The sequence below is a fragment of the Homalodisca vitripennis genome, chromosome 2 (genome assembly GCF_021130785.1).
Source record: "Homalodisca vitripennis isolate AUS2020 chromosome 2, UT_GWSS_2.1, whole genome shotgun sequence".
Taxonomy (NCBI): domain Eukaryota; kingdom Metazoa; phylum Arthropoda; class Insecta; order Hemiptera; family Cicadellidae; genus Homalodisca; species Homalodisca vitripennis.
Window position 1 is genome coordinate 118,175,920 of NC_060208.1, and position 24,009 is coordinate 118,199,928.

Consider the following 24,009-nt stretch of genomic DNA (forward strand, 5'->3'; position numbering starts at 1 on the left):
TCATTCACAATGTTTGTTCATATCAGCTATGGTTACCAGCTTCTTAGATAGATAGATAGATTTGGATAAAATTTTGTATATAGGCAGTATTTGTACATAGCTTGGATGAGTTAATTAACCAGTCTTAGCCAATTAAACGTTTAAAGGATATTTGAAAAACATTAAAAAAGTTTGTATTGCCTTTTTATGTTTTTGATTTTTTTAAAATTATTTCATCAATTAATTATTCATGAATTAATTGAATCATGTAAATATAATTACAATACATGTGTAAATGGGTAATACATATTTGCTATTTCAATAGTGTTCTACTAACTATTTTGTACGTGGATACATATTTTTTCATACAAGAGATTAGTATTGTGTAGGAAAAATGTGTGTTCAAGTTGAAAAATATTTTACATTCTGCCTCCATTAAAGAGAAAAGAGTTATTTAGATAAAGAAACGGACACATATCTAAATGTCCAATTTAAGGATGATAAGGTGTAGCATGTGGTACAGTTGACATACCACAGCTGTCAGTATCATGGTATATCATAGTATCAAGTGTTATGGGAGTGACTGGGGGAGGAACATTACATTCACACACAGTACCACCATGCTCAGCACGCAGATAACTGTCCTCTTGCTCATCTATTTGCTTTCTGCTTGCGTCAGTGGTAACTTAATATAACCTCCTTATACGATTACTGTGTTTGAATTATATATTTTAGTTATTATTTATTATCAAGCATTATTACAAATTTATTAAGATTTTAGTTATCTTCCCTACTTTTGAAACTATATTTATCTACCCATGTAATAATGATTTAATATATGTCTTGTTAATGGTAGTTCCTGGATGTGACCGCCGGATGATATTCTAAACCAGTGGTTCTCAACCTAGGGGCGCACTCCCCTGTGGGGCATAGAATATTTTCATGAAGGCGTCAATGTGTTAGAGTAATAGGAAAGTGTTGGGGGACACAACTTGCAGGCGATTCTCGTAGTGCTTACATGTCAGTTTGTTTATTGAGTGATTCTTGATGCTTGCATGGTTTGTTAGTAGTGTACTGCAGTTGGAACAGTAAATAGTGGGACAGACAAGTTGTATATTGTTGTATTAGGCCTAAAAATGGCCAATAAATACGAAATAAAAGACTGTATTGTGATGAGTATATTAAATATGAATTTATTTTTATTGACAGAAACTGTTGTTATTTACCTCAGTGCATTATTTGGAATGTTGTTTTGAGGATGATACGATGTGGCCTAAACATTTGAAACCCATCTCTACTGGAAATTTTCAAATGGAAAACAAAAAAGCTATTGAAAATAAATCTACTGCTGCAATTACTCAATGAATTTAAGGTTTTTGTATCACGGCATTTTGTATAATTCTTTGTTTAAAGTTTGATATTGACGATGGAAGGTTTGAAAGGATAACAGGATTTCAGACATTTGCCATCGTTATATGTTACAAAAGGTAGTGTGTTATACCTCTTGTAACATATAACGTTGAAAAATTCCTAAATCCTGTTATTTGGTACAACTTAAAAATTAAATGGGACATTATTTTCCAGGTGTTACGACAGCAAGCTGGCAATTTGAGTTGGCAAGAGATCCATTTAAAGTCAATGTGGATGGACTTCCTGACCACATTCAGGAACGGCATAAACATGTGATTCTCAAGCATTGGTGGAATTTTAAAATATAGTGTTGAGGATTATTGGTTGAGTTATCTTCCTGTTCACCTGCAAGTTGCTTTGGAAGCTGCAGAGTCATTAATGACATTTTCATCCACATACCTCTGTGAATGTGGATATTCAACATTAGCTTATTTAAAGTCAAAATATCGAGCAAGACTCGACATCAAAAGTTACTTGCAATGTGCTTCGTTACAGTTACAACCAGATATTAAAAAATGTAAAAAAATAAACAGTGGTAACCATCTCACTAAGTTGTAAAGTGAGATGGTTGGTATATTTTCTTTTTGGGTTGGTATATGTCTTTTCAAGTTTCTTTTTGGGTTGGTATATTTTTATCAAGCTCTGTATTGTTGTATACTATATTTACATGTATTTAAATGAGAGTAAATTTAAATGTATTTATCTTGCTCTTACTACATCGTTGTACTATAATGAGCTTAATCAACTAACCATTAGATTTGTACTGATCTGCCATGAACTTGGATAAGCCAAAGGTTTGTTGTTTGATGAAAACAGCGTTCTTCTGTGGTTGCTATCGATTCCCTGTTCTTCTCTTTGCCCTCAGAGCAGCTTGTTCTCTACCACTCATGGGACCTTTAGAATTATCTTGCCCTGCTTACTTTTCTTGTTCTTTCCAGACTTTTTACAGATTTAAAGTCCCTGTTGACTGCAATTCAGTCGTCCTGGACCAGTGCACTAGATTATGATTGAGTATCCAGGCTCATCATTTGCTAACTGTGGAATCTCTGTTCAGCCTATGACCTATTGGATTCGAGTTTGGAATTGGATTTCGAACCTCCTCCAGCACCTCTTTAAGCCAGTGCTTAAGGTTCAAGCACCTGAACCTTGCCTTAAATGGCAAGTTGTTAAGGATAAATCGATCTGAAATTTTCCTCTTGAGACCCAAAAGTATCACAACATGTTTTCTAACCAACATCTTGCTCTTTTCAAAATATGCTATGCTTTGTCTATCTTAGCCAATCTGTTGGAAAATTCCTCAGCCAACTGACATGGCCCTAAATACCAGAAAATCTCGTTCTGCAGCCCTTATTCCAAATTTGCATCATAAAGAAAGTTTGACAGGCTTCTGAAGCAGAGGCTGTTGTCTCTGTTGTAGATATTTCCTCATCCTGCTCAGTCAGACATTACAATGCCATTTCTGAAAGAGAGTCCACTAGACTTGTAGCTGTTGGTAAAAGTGTTCGAGTAATCCCCTTCAAGTATTGAGTGACAATGTATGGTGTGTTTGTATGGTATGCAACAACAGGGAAATAACTGGGGCACTGGCAATGAGACTGAAACATAACTTAATTGATTGCTGCGATAAGTAAATGTAATGATTTGTTAGTTACAGGCTATGAACCTCTACCATGCAACAACAAGGACAGTGCCAAAACTCCAACGATGAGACTTAAGCTCACCTTGCTATGTGGCTACGACAAGTACCTACGTCCTGTCCTACACCATTCCAACAAAACCGAAGTTAAGCTCTTGTTAGGTCCAAGAATCATTGAGTTTGTGAGTATTCTTTGAACAATAAATACAATTTTAACATTTCCATACAGGTCAATGGTTATCCGATATGTAGCTTTTAATATTCTGCTGTTTGTAAGGGTCTGTAACATTCCTGTCATCAACAACAGTTTTCTTTATTAATCTAACACTCATTTATTGTACGTCATTTATAACACTTAAATCACAATCATCTCTACATTTCTGCATGGATTTGCTAATATTTTCTATTTAACGAACCTAATGGTACTGGTGGTGTAAAATAGTCAACTTAAAGCTTTGACATCATATGCTGACAGATCTCTTAATCGAGTCTTAAATCAATTTGAGTGGTTTATTATTTATACTATCAGCATCGCAGCATGACTCTCTAGTTGGTAAATTTGTCATAGCTTTCTTTTACAGTCTGAATGTCTTTCGTGTTTGACCCTAGCACATATCCATTCTGAAGGTGCATTCCGTATATCAGATCATATACATAGTGTGTCCAAAGGGGAACTCAGAATACAAATTCATTTAAAAATTATACAGGGTGGCTGGTCATCAGTGTTACAAAAATTTTTGGGTGAAATTACAAAGTAAATTAAGTGTAATGATGCATGTAAGAGGTACCAAGTCAAAAAAATTGGCTTCAAAAAGAATTATTTTAATTTTTTCTAAAATAACCATGTTTTTAAACATATTACAGCAATTTCTCAACTACCTGTAAACGGATTTGAGTAAATGACGTAATTTTCGTATTCTACATTAAATTTTGAATAGGAGTAAGTGAAAGCTTATAAAATGGCACAGTTTTTAAAGTATTTAGCTACCTTCTTGTATACAGGGTGTAGAAAAATACAATAGACCAATGTTTTTTTTATTTTTAACAGATACTTAAATTTTAAATTTTGGAACTATTAACAATGGAGTTTTTATTATTGATCCTTTAAAATGTTCTCTTACTCCTATTCAAAATTTAATGTAGAATACGAAAATTACATCATTTACTCAAATCCATTTACAGGTAGTTGAGAAATTGCTGTAATATGTTTAAAAACATGGTTATTTTAGAAAAAAATTAAAATAATTCTTTTTGAAGCCAATTTTTTTGACTTGGAACCTCTTACATGCATCATTACACTTCATTTACTTTGTAATTTCCCCAAAAATGTTTGTAACACTGATGACCAGCCACCCTGTATTTCACATGATCCCATTTAGAATTGAAATATTAAAATAAAATCCAAGATGGGACTAAACATGGCTGCAAGAGAATTAACCTTTAGTTTACTGACACATAAAACAATGTACAAATAAGTCTTCTATTGAGACTTTTCATATATTCTATGGTACTTTATGAACACTAAAAAATGACAAAAAGGGCTAATATGTGCAAGGTCCGAAAGGCATAAATACCTGTAATCTTTGATTATAGTTTGTAATCTCAATAAAAAATGTACAAATAAGTCTTCTATTGAGACTTTTCATATATTCTATGGTACTTTATGAACACTAAAAAATGACAGAAAGGGCTAATAATGAAACATATGCAAGTTCTGAAAGGCAGAAATACCTGTAATCTTTGATTATAGTTTGTAATCTTTTGTGGCTCTTTATAATCAATTAAATTTGTTTCCTATCAAGGCAGGTAGTTCCCCCTAAAAATCAGATACATTACATTTTCTCTAAGAGTGTCTTCTGTTAAAGAGCGGTCAAGCTTTATCTTGTTATCAATGAAGAAAACCTTACCTAACTAGCTGTATCTTTGTTTGTTTGTTTTAACATTTGTGTAAACGAAAAATTGAATATTAGAATTCAATGTTTAATTAAATACATAAGATTCCTATTACCACCACAGTCTTTGACTTTGCTTTAATATAATTGTAATTATGTTTAATAATTTCTAATACTTTAATAAAAAACTTTGAAGGATTGTTTTGGGATTGCTATCAAGCCATTTCCTCCCTTGTGACCGTTCGTTGGGTTCTGGTCATGGGGGGATCTCTGGGAACAAAAGAGCTGATGCCCTGGTTAACCGGGGCTCAGCGTCAATTATGACGGGCCCTCAACCGTTCTGCGGTGTTCCAAGGTGTAAATCCTTTAGGGCTGTCTCGAAATGGGTTCGCGCGGAGCATGAGAGAAGGTGGAGGTTGCATCCGGGCATGAGAATGAGCAGAATGGTATTATAGACGCCTTCCTCCAGAGTGGCATCGGACCTTCTCTCACTAAATAGATCAATGTCTTCTTGGGGTCTTATCACGGGGCATGGTCAACTGAGGAAGCATCTTCACAGAGTCAGCATCCTTCAGGAGGATCCACTCAGTAGAATGTGTGATGAGCAGGATGAAACTGCCGAGCACCTGCTCTTTAATTGCCCTTCAATAGCAAGGGATCGGTATGCCATCTTTGGTAGTTTGTACTAGGGTGGTAAATTTCCCCAGGAGGACCTGATAGGTTGTTTTCGGCGGTTTGTGGAACTGCTGAATCATAGACTGGTAGGCCTCATGTTGTGTTTCCGGGGTGAGCAAAAAGCCCTTGAGGCTTAAGTGCATGGCAGTAGGCTGCCCCAAGGGAAAAAAACTGTAAATTGTATACTGAGGTTTTAACATTTTGAACACTCAGTACAATATTGTTCAAGTTGAAACACAGGCCTTCTTAGATAATTTTTTAAGCTCTCTGTTGTTTAATTAGTGATTAAATTATGTCTGACGATGTCTATTACACTTTTGTAATGTGCTTAATGACTAATAAAGATCGTAAATCTTGAATCTTGTCAATAATATTGTTTAGTATCATTATTTCCCATGATACCAAAACTTGAAATTTGTTTTGTTTATTGTTTCACAGGATGATATGCATAGCTCTCTCTACATGAAGGCTTGGGTAACTATGGTAAGTGGCTTTGTAGTTATAACCAAGTTTCTAAACTTACCAAATCATTTTCTGCACAGAACCTTTTTGAAAATACATTTTAATTCAAATCTAGTTACAGGGTAATTACTCAAAACTAAGATAAAAATTAGTAAATTACTAAACATACAAAAACATAAAAATTGTTTACATGAATCCAAAATGTTGAATTTACAGTTTGTCTGTTTGGAAAATATTTTCAATCTAAGGAGCCTACTGGGTTAAAAACTTTAAATTTGAGGTGTTTACTGATGTTTGTAATGTAAAGAAAAAAAAACAAATATAAAACTTAAATTATAATTTTTGAAATAGTGGTTATTTTAAATGTTTTACACCAAGTTGTATGAAATCAAGAAGCTTACATTAATAATAAAAAACAAAAAATTAATTTTCCAACATAATTTTATTTAATAATCTCCAATCTAAAACGTTCCCATGTCCCTTTTCCATTTAGCTTTGTATACAAACAAAATCACTGGATAAACTACAATGTGTAAGCCAGAAAAGCAAATTCTGTTGATTGCTCCTAGTTATTTCCTTACTGACACATCTGAGTTGGTGCCTTAGTTTGATTTAAATATGTGTAAGAATAACAAAAAAACTTGATCTTCACATAGAAACCAATGGTATATCATTTATTAAAATTGCATGATAGATAATAAAGTAACAACATTTTTTGTTTGAGCGGTTATCAGGAATTGAATAGGCCTATAAATAATAATAATGACTCTACTGCATTGTAGAAATATACATTATAGAATCGCAAACATTCATACAGAATAATTGTGAGTATCCACAAGCATTCTTAAATATTTGAATATTTTTAAAGTGATTTGTATCTTGGTTTTTAGGATAAGTATTTTATTTTCTCTGTAATTGTAAATTAATACTAATTGACCTTATTAAATTTTCATAAGGTTTGACGATGCACCTGTTTTCTATGTGTATGTACATATTGTAAACGTCTTGTGCAAATAAAGTATGTCTATGTCTATGTCTAATACAAAAATAGACATTCACTTATTAGTCAACGATCTCATTCTGTATCAAACCTACCATAACAGCAATTTCATAGCAAGAATTCTTCCACAGAGTAAAAGGCATTCTACACCAACATATGTTTCAGACGAGCTTTAAAATAATTAGTGACTGTTGGTCGACTTCACTACCTTATGGCAAGTAGGAATTTCAAAAGCTTACTTTCTATATTTGATTATGTGTCAATGTTTGGGAAGATATTGCATCCAATGCTAAAATCTGATGCCATTTAAAATGTTGTGGTTGTGTGACATTTAACAGCAAAGTAAGGAATCAGTGATTATAAATATATTACAGAAAAGTATTAAATGAGGTATTGAAGTTTAAGTCATAACCAGTTGGTAGCTCTTAAATCAGCTGGCAATTTCAGTGAATCAGACATCAAAGTGCTTCCTTGGCCAGGTATCAGTCCTAAATGAATCGAATGGAAAATCCGTAGTCAATTTTCAAGAAAAGAATGCTAACGGAGAAGCTAACCACATGTCAAGGGCTGATTGAACTTTTAATTAAAGTGACGAAGAAATCAAGGAAAACTGTAAAACATTGGTCCACAGTATGCCAAAAAGACTTAAAATGTTGATAAAGAACAAGGATATGTACACAAAATATTAGTTATGCAATTTGATGTACACAGGCATTTAAACATGATTTAATAATAAAATCATTTTCCCCGAAAACTGGTTCTAGTCTAATAATTTGTCCACCCTCTGTATGTGTGTCATTAAAGCTTGTAAAATCTTCTAAATACTCTTGTACATAGATTAAAATTTGAAAAATAAAAATGCATGGAAGAGTTAAAATATTATTATTAATAAAATTTGATTTACAACTATCTCAGCAACCCAAACAATACAGAATTCTTATAGCCCTCTTCTACCATAGGAACACTTTTTCTGCACTTACACTGTTACCCCATAATATATTTGCATACAACAAATTAGAATGAAAAAAGCTAAAGTATTCAATTTTAATTAAGTTAATACTAACACAGCTCTTAAGTTTGCGTAATAGAAAACACACTTTGACAACTTTGAAATTAAATTATTTGTATGTTCATACCATGTAAGCTTATGATCTAAAGTACACCTATAAGCTTTACTCGCTTTAAAATAGTCTTTCATTTCAGTATTTCGTAGAGAGAATAGTATGCTTTCAGTTTTATTTTCATTAATAAAAAAAAAAATGAGACTCAAACCACAAAGAAGCTGCATTGATTATCCTCTTTGTATTGCCAAGAACATCATCTACACTTTCTTACATATAATACTACAATAAACAAGATTATCATCTGTTATTCTTATTCCTTGCTAGTTCTTTATACAGGGTGGAGCGCGGTAATTTGCTGATTTGGAAATGAAATAAAAAATTATGAACCTTAGAAAAAATTACTTTTTATTTTAATTATATTGAACAGTAAGAGAATTTTTAAATTACATGGTTTAAATAATGTATCTGGCAAATGTCGATCTTCGGCATCCATACACTGCTGCATACGTTTTCTGAAGTTTTCATTAACTCTAACAAGCATGTCGACTGGTATTCTGCCAATTTCAGCCTCAATATTGTTCCTTAGGTCTTCCAAGGTGTTGGGACGGTTGATATACACCTTCAACTTCAGGTAACCCCAAAGGAAAAAATCGCATGGGGCTAAGTCTAGTGAGCGTGCCGGCCAGTTCACATCACCCCTCAAAGAGATAAGCCGTCCAGGAAACATTTGCCTCAAACAATTCATGGTAACCCTCGCTGTGTGTGCAGTGGCACCATCCTGTTGGAACCATGTATCCTCTAATTGCATTGCCTCAAGAGCCGGCTGAAAAAAATCCTGTATCATAGTCAAGTACCGTTCGGAGTTCACAGTTATGGCACGATGGCTATCCTGAAAACAGTAAGGGCCAATGATGCCTACTCTTGATATGGCGCACCACACAGTGACGCAGTCCGAATGCAGAGATCTCTGGTGGACTTCTCTGGGGTTTGTTTCACTCCAGTAGCGCATGTTTTACTTGTTGACACACCCACTGAGGTGAAAATGTGCCTCATCAGAAAAGAACACAATTGCGTCACGCGGTATAGTTGCAAGCATGTCTTCACAAGAAGTACGCCATGTCAAATAGTCCTGTGCTGACAATTGATGGACCACGCACATTTTATACGAGTGAAATCTCAGTTCATCATGAAGAATCCGGTGGAGAGAACGTCTTGAAATGCCAAGAGCAAGTGATTGCTTCCGAGCAGAGCGTTTTGGAGATTGCAGTACTGCTGTTCTAACTCTATCGATGTTTTCCAGTGTTGTAATCCTTCTCTGAGGTCCCCTTCGTACACATGACACATTCCCTGCTGTTCTGAATGCAGTTACCCAATTTACAATTGATTGCCGACCAGGAACACGTCCGCGTGGGGGAACAGCGAATCGTAAACAAAAAGCACGCTGCACTGCAATGATCGAGTGGGCATTTGAAAAATACGCTTCAACACAAAACGACCTCTCCTCTCGTGTCCACTGCATGATGGCAACTGGATCGCGGAGGAATACAAATCTCCCGTCAGCTACTATAAGCCACGCCCACTCTCCCCTCTCTTCGACCAACAGTGCCGCCACAGCCTGCAGTGCAAAAAAGCAAATTACCGCACTCCACCCTGTACTAGAAGCATCAATAACGCCAATCCTCTCAATTTTGGCTGACATTATTATATGGCCATTATTTTGGCTGCCATTATTATATGGCCTATCAAGTAATTGAATTATCCGTCACTTTTGTTGGTTCTTTGACGAGTTGGATTGTATTGTACTCTTGTAAGAGCCAGTGTTTCGTTACCCCCTTTATTTACCAAATCAATGTTGGTATCTCCAAGTTTCATGACTGATTTCACTTCAATAGCTAGATCCACAAATAGAGAGTGAATCAGAGCCAAAAGACAGGTACAGTTCACATTAGGTGGCCTGTACACAAAACCAAACTCCCAGTATAAAACCTTTCGCCTTCAATCACACAACGATTTTCAATACCAGGGGCCAGAGATTTAGAGACAACATACTGCTCAAATACAATGGTGTCTCTGAGATAAGTAGCAACACCACCTCCTCTTCTGCCTAAGTCTGCATGGTGGTCATTATGAAGTATTGTGTACCCAGGCATTTTATAGTTCTCAGAGAGAGTTTCACTTGAACACCATGTTTCGGTAACACCAAACATGTCCAGATCAAAGTCATGTTCAAATGAACACATCATATCATGTTGAGAGACTTCATGTTCAAATGTGGGATTCCGGAGGTATCTAGTTCTCCCTCCCCGGCTCGTTTCCTCAGCAAGGACATCTCCCAGGAACAAGGTAAAGATCAGGAATGGCCTCCTCTTGAGATCTCTGCGTGGTCTCACTAGGCATCTGTTCAGAACCTCGCAAGGCAGCAGATGTGACATGAACAAACAGTGTGTCCAAACAAGATGTACTTTTATGGTTGAAGTAGATACCATTCCTGAGAGATATCACTTGCTAACTAGGCAATTCACCTCAACAAAGTTCACATCAAAATTATTACTCATCAAGTCTGACTATTAAAGGTCAAAAGAGCTTTGTAGCAAATATCACACCTAATTAGTATGTTGTTCAAAAACAATTTATAATTTGGAAAACTTGGTTTCTAGCTGTAAAGAATAGGTAAACATGGCATAGAGAGCCTCTCACTTCTCGTGCCCTCCATTATATTCTGGATCTCTCCTGTAACCCTTTCTCAGGTTATTAATTAATGTTAATTATGTAGAACTCTGCTTATCAGGACTGTTAGGAGTCGATTTTAAGTTGACGGGAGGGCTAGGAGGTGACGACTCACAGGTGGGGAAGTCAGCTGCCTGGCCGAAAGAGAGCTCAGGGAGAAGAACTGTGGAAGCTTGCCCCTCTGCAGACCTTGCCTCCATTCTTCATACCTCCACCATCAGATACTTTACTTCGGTCTCTAGCACCTCAAAGGTTGCCAACAGACACTTCCTTTCAGCAGCTAAAGATAAAATCTTTTCCTTACTTTCAACTTTTAATTTATTAATATCACCATTTGAACAGTTTTTGATGAACAAAAAGGATTATATAGTTGGGTGGTTGTGACTTGTTCACTGAGATTTGTTATTTCTTTTTAAATAAAAATAATCCTCAAGTTCAAGAAATTGAGCTGACCTATCTCTACAACTAACATCTAAATCTGAACACTTGTCTACAGCATCTATGAGGTTTTGCTTTAAATGATCATTTCATGAGATCACTGTTTATCTGGCACAAATCATTTAGTTTAGACATCAGTTAGTATTTAATATGATGTTTTCAATGGATTTTTCACCAGAATTAGCAACAGTCGTTCTTAGTCGAGTGTAAAATTTGGAAGTAAATTCAACAACCTCATTTAGAAATCATGCCAATAATAATGTATGATCAAATTCCAAAATTAAACTAAAAAATATATTAGGAAATCCAAAGAATGCAATAGATGATGGGGAAAAATCTGGAATTTATCAAATTAATTGTGATAACTGTAATTTAAAATACATTGGCCAAATAAAAAGGAGTATAAAAAAGAGAGTTAAGGAACATAAAGCATGTCTAAAATATTATCAAGAAGAAAGATCAGCCATGGCTAAACACGCACTTCAAACTGGACTGTTTTTCACAAGTAAAATTATTAAAAGAAATCCAAATTAAAAAAATTTCTTGATACTACAAACAATTTTCATAAAGAAGAACCTTTATGATTTAGTAAATGATAAACCTGGGTCTTTCCAAAAATCACAGTTACTGCCTTTAATCTAATTAAATATTAATTTTTTATCTATATACATTAGAAATATTTCCTGGTCTTTAAAATTATATTTCTTTTATTTTTAACATGTGTCTTTAATTAAGTGATAAATTGTTTATATTTCTACTTTAACCACTTTTATTTTAGTTATATGAGTCTGATGATTTTTTTCTTTGAAAATTAAAGGCCTCAGAAATAGAAGTGACTTATTATTGGAGTGATTGTTTTAAAATTAAGTAATCAATAATTAAGTAATCCAATAAGAAAGAAGTGGGTACAATGTATACAGGTTGTGTTTACAGAGAATAATGCAATATTTCTGTGCAGAACTGGAATGATGTGCACCTTTCCTGGGACAAACTGCAACATGATGACATCGGCTCGATAATGCTTGATACTTCCATGATATGGGTGCCTGATCTCTCCATCTATAATTCGTAAGTCTTGCTGATATCCAAAGTTGAAGGATTATTATATTTGAGCTTTTAAGATGAAACTAATATTTACTTGTGTAAATGGATATTGAAAACAAATAAAAGATAATTATAATATTGAAATAATGCACAATTTTGTTAATATTAGATTGTATAAGTTATTTTTAGTATTTGTTATTTGGTAAACAAATATAAAAAAAATCAAGAATTTATTGCAATTTAACTTATTCTACGTATTCTATGGAGTTTATTAATTTTGAATAATTTAGTTGTTAATTACTGCTAATCTTGGAGAATAAACCGTGCATTATGCTCAGGAGATATTCATAGCAGACGCAGAGGGTAAATCTAGACAGAGAAGTGGATCCTGTGATGGTCAACTCATTAAGGAGTGTATATGGTTTGTTGTGTCCAAAAAGTATAGTGCATTGTGATCATGTGATATTCATAGCAGACGCAGAGGGTAAATCTAGACAGAGGAGTGGATCCTGTGATGGTCAACTCATTAAGGAGTGTATATGGTTTGTTGTGTCCAAAAAGTATAGTGCATTGTGATCATGTGATATTCATAGCAGACGCAGAGGGTAAATCTAGACAGAGGAGTGGATCCTGTGATGGTCAACTCATTAAGGAGTGTATATGGTTTGTTGTGTCCAAAAAGTATAGTGCATTGTGATCATGTGATATTCATAGCAGACGCAGAGGGTAAATCTAGACAGAGGAGTGGATCCTGTGATGGTCAACTCATTAAGGAGTGTATATGGTTTGTTGTGTCCAAAAAGTATAGTGCATTGTGATCATGTGATATTCATAGCAGACGCAGAGGGTAAATCTAGACAGAGGAGTGGATCCTGTGATGGTCAACTCATTAAGGAGTGTATATGGTTTGTTGTGTCCAAAAAGTATAGTGCATTGTGATCATGTGATACTGATGTGCTACAGGAGACAGGAGATTGAATTGAACCAAGAAGTGGGATCCGTAGCGATCGCATCTTCAGGGGATGCATATGCTTTGTTCACACCGGAGATGACAGGTCACTGCGTGCCTAACTACGTGAACTGGCCATATGATATCCACAAGTGCAATATTACTCTGGGTTCTAAGCGTTACATGGGTTCGATTGTCAACTTTACATTTTTTTATGAAGACGTAAGACTTTTGAGCATTTTATTTTAGTAAGTTAAAATAATTGTAATGACTTTTATTTATATTCATGCTATTGCAAAAAAAATAATGTTGGTATACTCAAAATAAAAAAAAACCTAATATATTAGAATTATTAACCTTGCATTTACTCTTTCACATGTGATTTTTCATCCCTTGACGACAGCCCAAAACAGCACGCATTTGTTTGCCAACGATTGTCTTGTAGCATATGTGTCTGTGCAACAAATGATGGGACTTAATGTTATTTTCAGTTACTAGTACCTTTCTTTGAAAATGAAGTGAATTTAAGGCCTGTTGTTTTCTATCTTTTAGCATTCATTTTAATCATCTAATAAATTCTAAAAAGTTTTGAATTGGTGTAATAGGTATTGTAATTGATCAATTGTTACAGTTTTGTTTTGAAAAGTTAATCTATATATATAAAAATGAATGTTTGTATGTTTGTCCTTTATGGAATCGTGAACTATTGGACCGATCATGATGAAAATTTGTACGTATATGTATTTTTCCACGGAGAAGGTTTATAAGCTATGCCCATCCCTTTCCCGATTCAGGATTCCGCCCCACTGGTTACAGAAATACCCATAAGAAATGCATTGCAGCAAACATATGTTAACGTCTTTTCAAATTTTTAATCAGCTGTTCTTTGTAAACATATATTACACTTATAGTTTTAAAGCATAGAGTAAGCTTAAGAGAAACGACAAATTTTGTTTAAACTGTTTTTGCAATCACTGTTAAACATAGACTTTACTATCCAGATAATACAATTCAAATTTGACGTAAAAATTCACCTTTAACTGCAATATTTATTTAATATAAACCATGCTCATGCTTGATCAGAAGAGTAATGCAGATATCATAATTACTATCTTACGTTGGCTACAAATATAAAGAATGTTATAAAATCAACCTTAGTTGTTTTTTTTGACAGAAGTATGGTTCTCAAAACTCCGTGTGTACATATTCTCTCGATCGAGACAACAAAGCAAGCTCAATCGTGGCATCGGAGATATAACTAATTTAATCTAAAATTTATTATAGTAAAAAAAAAATTTACTAAGTAATATAAGGACTTCGGTTCTTAAGATTTGCGTGCGAAGCCGTGGGTAACAGCTAGATAGAGGCAGGAATATGGTACATACCTTCATAATACGCCCAAGAGGCTCACGATGGAACGACTATCAATTATCTCAGCAATGTTTAGAATGTGATAGAAAAAGAATAAGTGAATATAGTGTACTGTTTTCAACGGGAAATTGCGTGCGAAGCCGCGGGCAACTTTTGCAAAAAATTATTGAAATGCGCAGCAAAGCGCGCCGGGCCCGCTAGTAGTTCATATTATTTTATGTTTGTTTATAAAAGATTAATAAATAACTTAGGAGTTTATACCACTTAAGTACACACACACACGCACACGCACACGCACACACACACACACACACACACACACACACACAGTTGGTGTGTGGCAGCCGAGCAGTGCAGACGTATCCTTGCTGTGCTCCGTTATCTTATCTATTTGTCTCCGTTCACGATATGAGTGATTGTGCAAGTTGCAATGATCCTTTACCGGAAACTAATGATTTTGCAAAGTGTTCCATCTGTAAAAGTGAATTGCATTTTGAGTGCGCAGATGTTCTTGAGACGACTTGGAATAGAATGGGGCAGAACAGGCGTGACAGCTGGAAATGCAGTAAGTGTACTGTAAGTAAAGCGAAAACGTCCAAAGAAGCTAATATTATTAGTAAATCTTTTCTTGATAAATTGCACGAAGAGTTCTTAGTCAAAATGGAGGAAACGATTAAATTGCAATTTTTACAATACGAAAAAAATTTTGGTACCCAGATGAATGAGTTTAAGGAGTCATTGGAATTTTTCTCTAGAAAGATTGACGAATACGACAGTAAAATAAGTAGTTATTGCTCTCAAGTTAAATCTTTGAAGGACTCTCAAGACTCTTTAGTAAAAGAAAATTGCAAACTTAGGGAGGATATTGCCCAGTACAAATCTCAACTGGAGGGCTTGGAGCAGTATAATAGGAATAAGAATATTCAAATTGATGGGGTGCCAGAGGGAGCCAATGAAAAAGTAAGTGAAGTTGTACAGAAACTCTCGGATGTTATTGGTGTCCCTTTAAACCTGCCAAATGATATCCAGGCAATGCACAGAATACCTACTAGGCGTGAAGCAGGTCCCAAGCCAATTATTGTGCAATTCTCTAACAGGCAGACTCGAGATTTGTTCCTACAAAAAGTGAAAAAAACCAAAGTAAAATCGACTGACTTTCAGGTAGGTGTACCATTGACAAATGTTTATGTTAATGAGCACTTGACCCTGTTCAACAAAAATCTTCTGTTTAACGCAAAAAAAATTAAAACTGTCTGGTTGGATGTATGTGTGGACGAAAGAAGGAAAAATACTTGCTAAAAAGAACGAAGGTGGCAAAACGCTTCGTGTCACGTCCCTGGAACAGATCGATAGACTGTTGGGTGTGAGTGGACAGGCAACAGTGTCTTTAAGTGTCAAATAAGTCTAAACTGTAATTTGCAAAATTTTGTTATGTCGATCAATCCTGTTTTCAGTAAACTCAATGATTTAAAGATATTTGTGTTAAATATTAGAAGTTTGAGGAAACATTTCGATGAACTATGTATTTATCTTCAGAGTTTGCCGGAGGAAACATAGAATTTAATTGTTCTCACGGAAGTCTGGATTAAGAGCGGTGAGGAAGACAGGTATCAGTTGACGGGCTATGACATGTTGCTACAACCGAGTCCAGACGGACAGGCGGGCGGAGTCTGCATGTACGTGGAGTCTGCTCTGCGGTACGCTTATCAGCTGACCCTTGTCCCCACGGCCGAGATAATTGAACTGGTGCTCACCGTTACCCACAACAATCACAACCTCCAGATATCCGTGTTTGGCATTTACAGACAGTGTAAATTTACATTTAACCAATTCAAGACTGATTTTGATTATATTTTGAGTAAGACAATTAATCCTACCATTATTGTAGGTGATATGAATCTATGTTTGCTGAAGAATAATAATTCATCTAAAGAGTATTTCGTCATTCGGGTTTGAGAGTTTAATTAACACACCTACTAGAGTTGTAAATAATAGTCAGTCTTGCATAGATCATGTCCTTGTAAGAAATTCTTTAAAATTCAAAATTGAGTCTAATGTTGTCGTGCTTCATATTACAGACCATTATGCACTAAATATTTCTATGTCAGAGATTGTAAACATTGCAGAGCGCCCAAAATACTGTAGCTTATTGGATTACAGAATGTTAAGGAGGCAGTTACAGATGGCTAACTGGAATGATGTTTATGATGTAAATGATGTTGATTTATGTGTATCTAATTTTTACAAAATTTATAATGCCTGTTATGTTGCCTCCTGCAAACTAAAAAAGCTTAATAGTATAAATAGGAAAAGAAAGGTGTGGGTTACAGATCAACTAATTAGATTAATTAATGGGAAGAATAACTTGTTTAAAATGTACTGTAGGAATAAATGTAATTTAGTTTTAAGGGATGAATATAATAATTTTTCAAAATATGTTACTGGACAAATTAGGAGGGTTAAAATGAATTATTATTCTTCTCTTATCGATGACTGTAAGGGTGACCCGAGAAAATATTGGAGTGTAATAAAAGGAATTGTAAAAAATAAAAACAAGTCTCTGAGTGTTATTAGAGTTGAGGATAGGTTGGTTGATGTAAGTGGTAATGAATTTGAAGTTGCTAACGAATTTAATAAATACTACACATCTGTAATTTCAAAATTAAAATCTGAAGCCTTTGGAAGTGATCTGTTTTTGAAGAGTTTTAATGAATGTAATGTTTTGATTGTACTTATGAAGATGTCGTAAATGTTATTAATTCAATTAAAAACAAGCGTAGCACTGGTATTGATGGTATCAATATAATGACTATCAAGCAAAACCTAGATATATTTGCACCCCTTTTGTACTGTATGTTTAAAAGATCATTAGAACAGGGAAGGGTGCCTGACGAGTTCAAGATAGCCTCAGTAGTCCCTATTTTTAAATCAGGCGTCCCCTCAGATGTATCGTCATATAGGCCAATTTCTGTAATTAGTGTGATAGCTAAAATTTTTGAAACTTTAATTAAAAACAAAATTGTAGATTTTTTTTCCAAAAGTCGTTTTTTTCTCGTAATCAGTATGGGTTCCTTCCTGGAAGAGGAACCGATTTAGCAGTTGAAAGACATATTAGCTCGATTGTCAATGCGTCAGATAAATATAAATATACAGTGGCTGTTTACCTTGACTTTCAAAAAGCTTTCGATGTACTAGACATAGACATTTTATTAAATAAATTCAGATACTATGGTTTTGGTGGTTTGGCTCTCACATGGTTGAAGTCTTTTTGTAAGGGGAGGAAGCAGGTTGTTAAGATTAATAATGTTATGAGTGATCCCTTAGAATTGTACTTTGGCACAGCTCAGGGTGGAGTTTTTAGGGCCGATTATTTTTTTAGTTTATATAAATGACCTGTTAGACTTGGAGATGTATTCATCCATGTATGCCTATGCTGACGACACTGCACTTGTGTGCTCTGCCTATAAATACAATTACATGGTTTGTACTGTATGCCAGAAGAGAGCGGAGTTGTGAATATTAAATTAATTCACCTATAAGATATTATTCAATACAAAATACTCTCGGAAGTTTACAACACAATTTGTCTTATTATCAACATAAAAAATTATTAATTAAAGTTACAGTACACAATGGATTAAACGACCAACTGTTGAATTTAAAACAAAGAAATTAACAATGTCAGGTACGTTGTATACAAAACAGACACTACCACCAAGAAGAGCGGGTTGAGCTTGATCCCGCCTAGTAATATATCTACCTGTCTGCTTAGAGAGGGTGGACTAAATCCATGAATTGGTTATTGGGCTGTCCTTCCATGGAAGAGCTTCAATTTTGTACATACTGGAGATGAATAATATGCATATTTTACCATTAACTTTACGTCGCACTAGATTCTTGCATTTTTGGTGAGAAAGAAAACTTTCCAACACACAGGAGTGAGAGAAAGAAGTTAATTACACTAATTTTTAGAGAAAAGAGACTTTTAATGTGGGTGACTTAACGCTTTCTACAACACTTGATTCACAGCGACTCCTTGCAATGCGTCAGTATGTTGTAGCTCCTCCAGTTCAATTCTAGAGGGTTGTCTTCATCAATGTTTCAAGGTATTGGGTGGTTGAAAAAATTTTTACATTATGGTTGTCTCACATGAACCAATTTTACTAATTTATTATTAATTAGTAAAACACAATGTAACTGAACTAAAAATATAAATTATAATAATGTGTTCTATTAAGTGCTAAAGAATTATTGGAAACGACAAATTGAAAGAAGGACAATCTATTTTCAACTTTAGTGGATGTATACATATTCTCAGTGCAGTTTTATCTAAGATTCTTTTACTATAGTCTGTCGTTGGTTGTGAATGATTAATTAATGTCGGTTAATGTGTTGAAGGGATTAATCATGCAGTTTCTAGTGCCAGATAATGAATGGGAATTAATTGACACCAGCTCCTCTAGAAATGAGAGTCGGGTGGGACCTGATAATGACACAGACACTGAGATTATGGTTACTCTTGACTATCAGTTCACCCTACGACGTCATGCTTCTGTGTACGTGGCCAGTTACCTCATTCCGGGAGTTGGTGAGTTTTCTTTATAATTTCTTTATTACTTCCAGCTTTTAACTGGGTATTTCATTTTTGGTTTGTTAAACAGCAAGTGAAACTGTAGTAAAAAATTAATTGAAAAGAAATGTTGCTACGCTATATAAGAAGAGATTTACTATAGAGAACATATAAATCATAAAATTGAAACTGAAATATTACTAAATTAAAAATAATAAATTGTAAACTAAAACCCTTTTAAAATTCTTTTATTTCAGACACGTGTTTCGGTATAAACCATCTTCAGTGTGAACATTAACCTCTAACTAAATAATAAACAAAGCAAATAAATAAAATAAATCTTTTATAAATAAACGAATTTTAAAAGGGTTTTAGTTTACAACTTATTATTCTATATAAAGATAACCCTATAATGTGGAGTTCATAACATATTAGTAAATTTAAGTTCAGTGGCAAGTGAATGACTTTTTTAGTTCATTTATTTTAATTCAGGTTATCCTAATGATTGTGATTATGACAATAACCTACTCTTCTATTTTATTCAATAGGTTTTATAAACAGCATCGATCAGTAGTTATATTTATTTGGGAGGAAGTCTACTTCAATCCAGATTTCATACCATCTTGCTGTATCCCATCTGGATCCTTGTAGACACTTCCAAGTGTATTTTTTTGTATTTTCTTAAAGAGAATGGCTTGTAGTACACAATAATGACCTAAAATCTCTTATCCTCTTCTCCGTAGGTGTGTAACTTACAGTTTGTATTGTCGTACGTTATAGCAAAATTATATTATATTTCTGGAATTTATTTCTTTCATATCCCTAATAAAAAGCTCCTCTAACCCACCTTTTGTCGATGATGTCTTAGGCTTTTGATGGGAATGTTAACTGAGGCCTTAGCCCTCTCCGATAACATATTAGGTGAACAGAAATCTGCAATTTTGTAAATGAAGAGTAACAGCCAGTGAATGGAGACAGTCTAGTCACCTCAGCATTTGCAGAAGTAGACTGGAAGTCAGTGGCGGATATAGGAAAATATTTTTGGTGGTCCAGTAATAAGAGAGCTGGGGGTATGAAATACCCCTCAGACTGGAGGGGGCTTTTGGGGGTACCCCCTCCCCACTGTTTTCTACCCCCTCCCCTCTTATATATTCTTTTTTTGTAACTGTTTTAATGCAAAATAAACAATTAGAACAAAATAGAATAGCTAAAATTTTAGTGTTTGGGACAACTGAAGAAAAGGGATAGATTTCAAGCCTCAAAACATAGTGTTTTATTGTAACATAAAACAAAGGTAAATGTCTGAAAACCCTATTATCATTTCAAAACAATCACTATTTCTTTAGTATCTGACTTACGAAATACCTCATATATGTTTATAGTTGATAAAAACTTTGCAGTCTGTTTTGTTTTTGCAGTGATAATGATCCTATCCCTGGGACTCTTGTGGATACCTTCCGATAAAGTCGAAAGAATGGCCATTCTCTGCACATTAATGATAATCCAGTCACTATACCTCCAGTTTCTGGCCTACAAGATTCCGACCAATGGAGATACTACACCTTACCTTGGTATACTATAATAATTGTAGCTCATGATCAGCACCTATATTTTCATGATATTTATAACTATAATACTGTTAATTGGTACTAAGAATGTACATTTATGAGACATAAAGTAATGGTATGACAACTGCTGTAATGATTACTAGTAGTTGAGTACTATAGAAAGTCCATCCAGATATAACAGCCATCAGACAATTAAAAAACACTAAAATGGTTTGAGAAAATTGTTAAAACAAGTGTATAGAGATTTCTGCAGTATAAAATGTATTCACCCGAAATAGGGCCTCATCACTAGTAATGATTTTATTCTATGTATCTTATTATTAAATTTGTAACAAACAAGAAAGTGAAGAGAGCTTTGCATGGGTTTTTTTGTTCTAATTAAAAACAATGTTCACTATAAATGGGTGATCAATTCTTAAATGACAGACACTGCAGTAACTTATGATATTTAATCCGAACATATAACAGATGTTTATTAACAGCCTTCAAGTTTTTGCCAGTAAAAACCTTTTTACTTAGCGCTCTTTACATTTGGTAAGGTTTTTCTTTGAATTGTTAATTTCACTATGTCCATTTATTTGTTTAATTTTAAATATATTTCTAGATGTATTTAACTATAACTAATTTAGTCTATTAGTAATAATAATCTAATATGTAACTGAAGATTCCGACAAATTGAGAGTTTCCACTATGTTTCAGTGTGTTACTACCGTGACTGCTTGTGTCTGACAGGGCTGTTGATTGTTGAGACTTTAGTGACCCGTTCCATGGCTTCATGGGCTTCAGATCCTCCATATTTGCAGTCGATCTTCCAGTTTATTGCCGGCAACCGAGTACTACAGTATCTTCTAATCAGTGACATAGACCCAAAGGTACAATAATGAAATGGAGCAGACAGATGGCAGATTAATAAATATGTATTGTACTAAAGACGTAATTAGAGTATTTAAATCTTGGTATAATATACTAAAAAGTGTTCCGCCTGTAAATCATGTAATTTTTGGAACAGATCGAGGTTAGGATGAGACCTAAAAGCGGGTGAGGAGAAATGTGGGAGAACTTTGTGTGACACTTGTTCCACTTAGCAACACTTAACGCTAAGCAAAACTTAGTGCATAAGCAAATTTTTCTCAGGTCTGTTCTACAATTTTGTTAAATTCTTAGAAAATTAAAAAAAATATACCAATACTTTCATAAGCAAGTTACCATTTAAGCATAGCAATGCTGTATGTATGCTATATGAATACTTATATTATTAAATCATTTTACAAACACTTTCTTCTTTGTGCCATGGCTTGCCTTAAGGATGCTTACCTAAAGTTCGAACCAAAACTGTTAAGGTACATATATTTTAACTTCAAAATCAGGTTTACTATCCTTTAGATATTGATTGCTTTATCTCTCCTAATTTAAATGAAAATCTAAGTGGTGTTTTAAATATAGTCCTTTCAATATATTTACTAATTATTTGAATGGCAGGAAAGGAGTGAAACATTTTCGATTGTCCTTAGGGCTATCTTATTAAGTACTTAATTATAAGTATTCCAACTTTTATTTTGTATCGATTTAATATTCCAAGTCCACAACAAAGTAACAATTGTAAATACAAAATATCAAGATGTCTCTGTCCTAGACTATCAGATGGTCATAATCTACCAGCATTTGTATGCTTGCTCAACTCTTTCTTATTGTTAAGTAACCAGATTTTATTGTGCAGAATGCAGCCAAGTTGATGGAAGCGGGCAATGATGAGGGCTCCTCTCTTGTGACCACTGACCAGACACAGCAGTGGAAGCTGCTGATAGACATAGTCAACAGATCTATGTTTTATCTTCTGGTCCCAGTCTACCTGTTGTTGTCTCTAAGCTTGCTACCTTGGAACGTATCAGTTAGCTTTAATTGATTAGATGAGTGTTTATTTTAAAACTATTATCTTCAAATGTTTTGTTTTGACTAAATAGAAAATTATGATTTACTTCTTTACAAAAAGAATATAATTTATTCTTTTAATAAAAGTTTTATATAATAGTGTGTTTTATGTAAGGGTTATTTTACTTCCCAATTCTATTTCTACTTTAAATTTGGTTTTTTAAATTAGTTTGATGGTTTAGGTAACAATGTTATATTAGTAAATTCTTTTTTATTGCTGTTGTGAACGGGGACATTGTCCTAGGTATTCCTGGGATTTCTGTAGTTTTACACAAGAACAGAGTACTAATTAATATAATTACATTCAATATGTAGTATTAGTTACTGGAAATTTTGTACTGATTGAACGATGGCAAACATCCGGAAAATTTCATTGTTGTAGGACATTGGGGAGTTGAAAAACAAAATATAGTTTTTCTAGGAGTTGCAATGTACCCCATTTCAACACCTGTGGATGATTGATTCTTATGAAATTTTGTTTGATTTTATACACAAGTCAAAAGGCATGTGTGTGTGTGTCAAATTTCATCTTTCTAGGAGGTTGGGCAATTGGAAAAACAAAACTATAATTCTTCAATGGGTTGCAACTCATGTAAATACCTATGGGTGGTTAAACTTAATAAAAATCATTTATTTGTCTCTTGAGAGCATAAGATGCGTTTCTCAAATTCCATCTTCCTGGACATAGAGAAGTCGAGAAACAAAATATAGTTGTTCTAGGAGTTGCAACTCCATTTTGGCTTTATGGAAATGTATTAGTTAAGTCATGAGGCATACATGCCAAAATTCAACTTTCTGTAATATCGGGAAGTTGAAGAATTAGTGATGTGTAATTGAATTAGTGAACATGGGCTTTGCCTATTATACAATTATAGAGATAAATAGTCACCAGGGGGAGTTTATAATATAAAGTAATGTTAAAAATTTCAATTTTCATAAAAAATACTACACATATTTATCTTTAAAATCATATATTGGCGATAGATGAATAATTACACTTTTAATTAATTTTCCGGTTTATAATATTTGTGTAAATAATTCATTTATGGTTGTGGACAAAATTCTGCCAGAGTATAGGAGATTGTTTGAAGATTTACTAATGTTTAACAATTAATAATAATATTAGAACAACATGAAATATTTAACGTATCAGAAGAACCTATGATATTGACATGAAGGAAGTTAAGAGACTGAAGTTTTAAGGCAAGGAATACAATAGAGCAAAGTCTAAAGTCACCCTGAAAATTGTAAAGGACAAAGTCATGGAAAATATATTTTTATAACCCTTTATATAT

General features: G+C 34.0%; 1 protein-coding gene across 1 annotated transcript; it reads left to right on the top strand.

Annotated features, from left to right (window-relative positions):
* Positions 1-232: 232 nt before the first annotated feature.
* On the top strand, positions 233-23,076 carry LOC124354642 (5-hydroxytryptamine receptor 3B-like). Its single transcript, XM_046805260.1, has 9 exons — positions 233-660; positions 3,038-3,207; positions 6,031-6,075; positions 12,242-12,351; positions 13,291-13,498; positions 19,046-19,235; positions 20,636-20,788; positions 21,485-21,657; positions 22,503-23,076. The coding sequence occupies exons 1-9, from the start codon at positions 528-530 to the stop codon at positions 22,686-22,688; spliced, it is 1,368 nt and encodes a 455-aa protein (XP_046661216.1). The 5' UTR covers positions 233-527; the 3' UTR covers positions 22,689-23,076.
* The last annotated feature ends 933 nt before the right edge of the window (positions 23,077-24,009 follow it).

Bases quoted from the DNA above. Each gene is read 5' to 3' on its own strand.
- LOC124354642 (XM_046805260.1), top strand. From the start codon at position 528: ATGGTATATCATAGTATCAAGTGTTATGGGAGTGACTGGGGGAGGAAC. The intron at 20,789-21,484 runs GTATACTATAAT...ACTATGTTTCAG, and splicing joins AGATACTACACCTTACCTTG to TGTGTTACTACCGTGACTGC. The intron at 21,658-22,502 runs GTACAATAATGA...TTTATTGTGCAG, and splicing joins TCAGTGACATAGACCCAAAG to AATGCAGCCAAGTTGATGGA.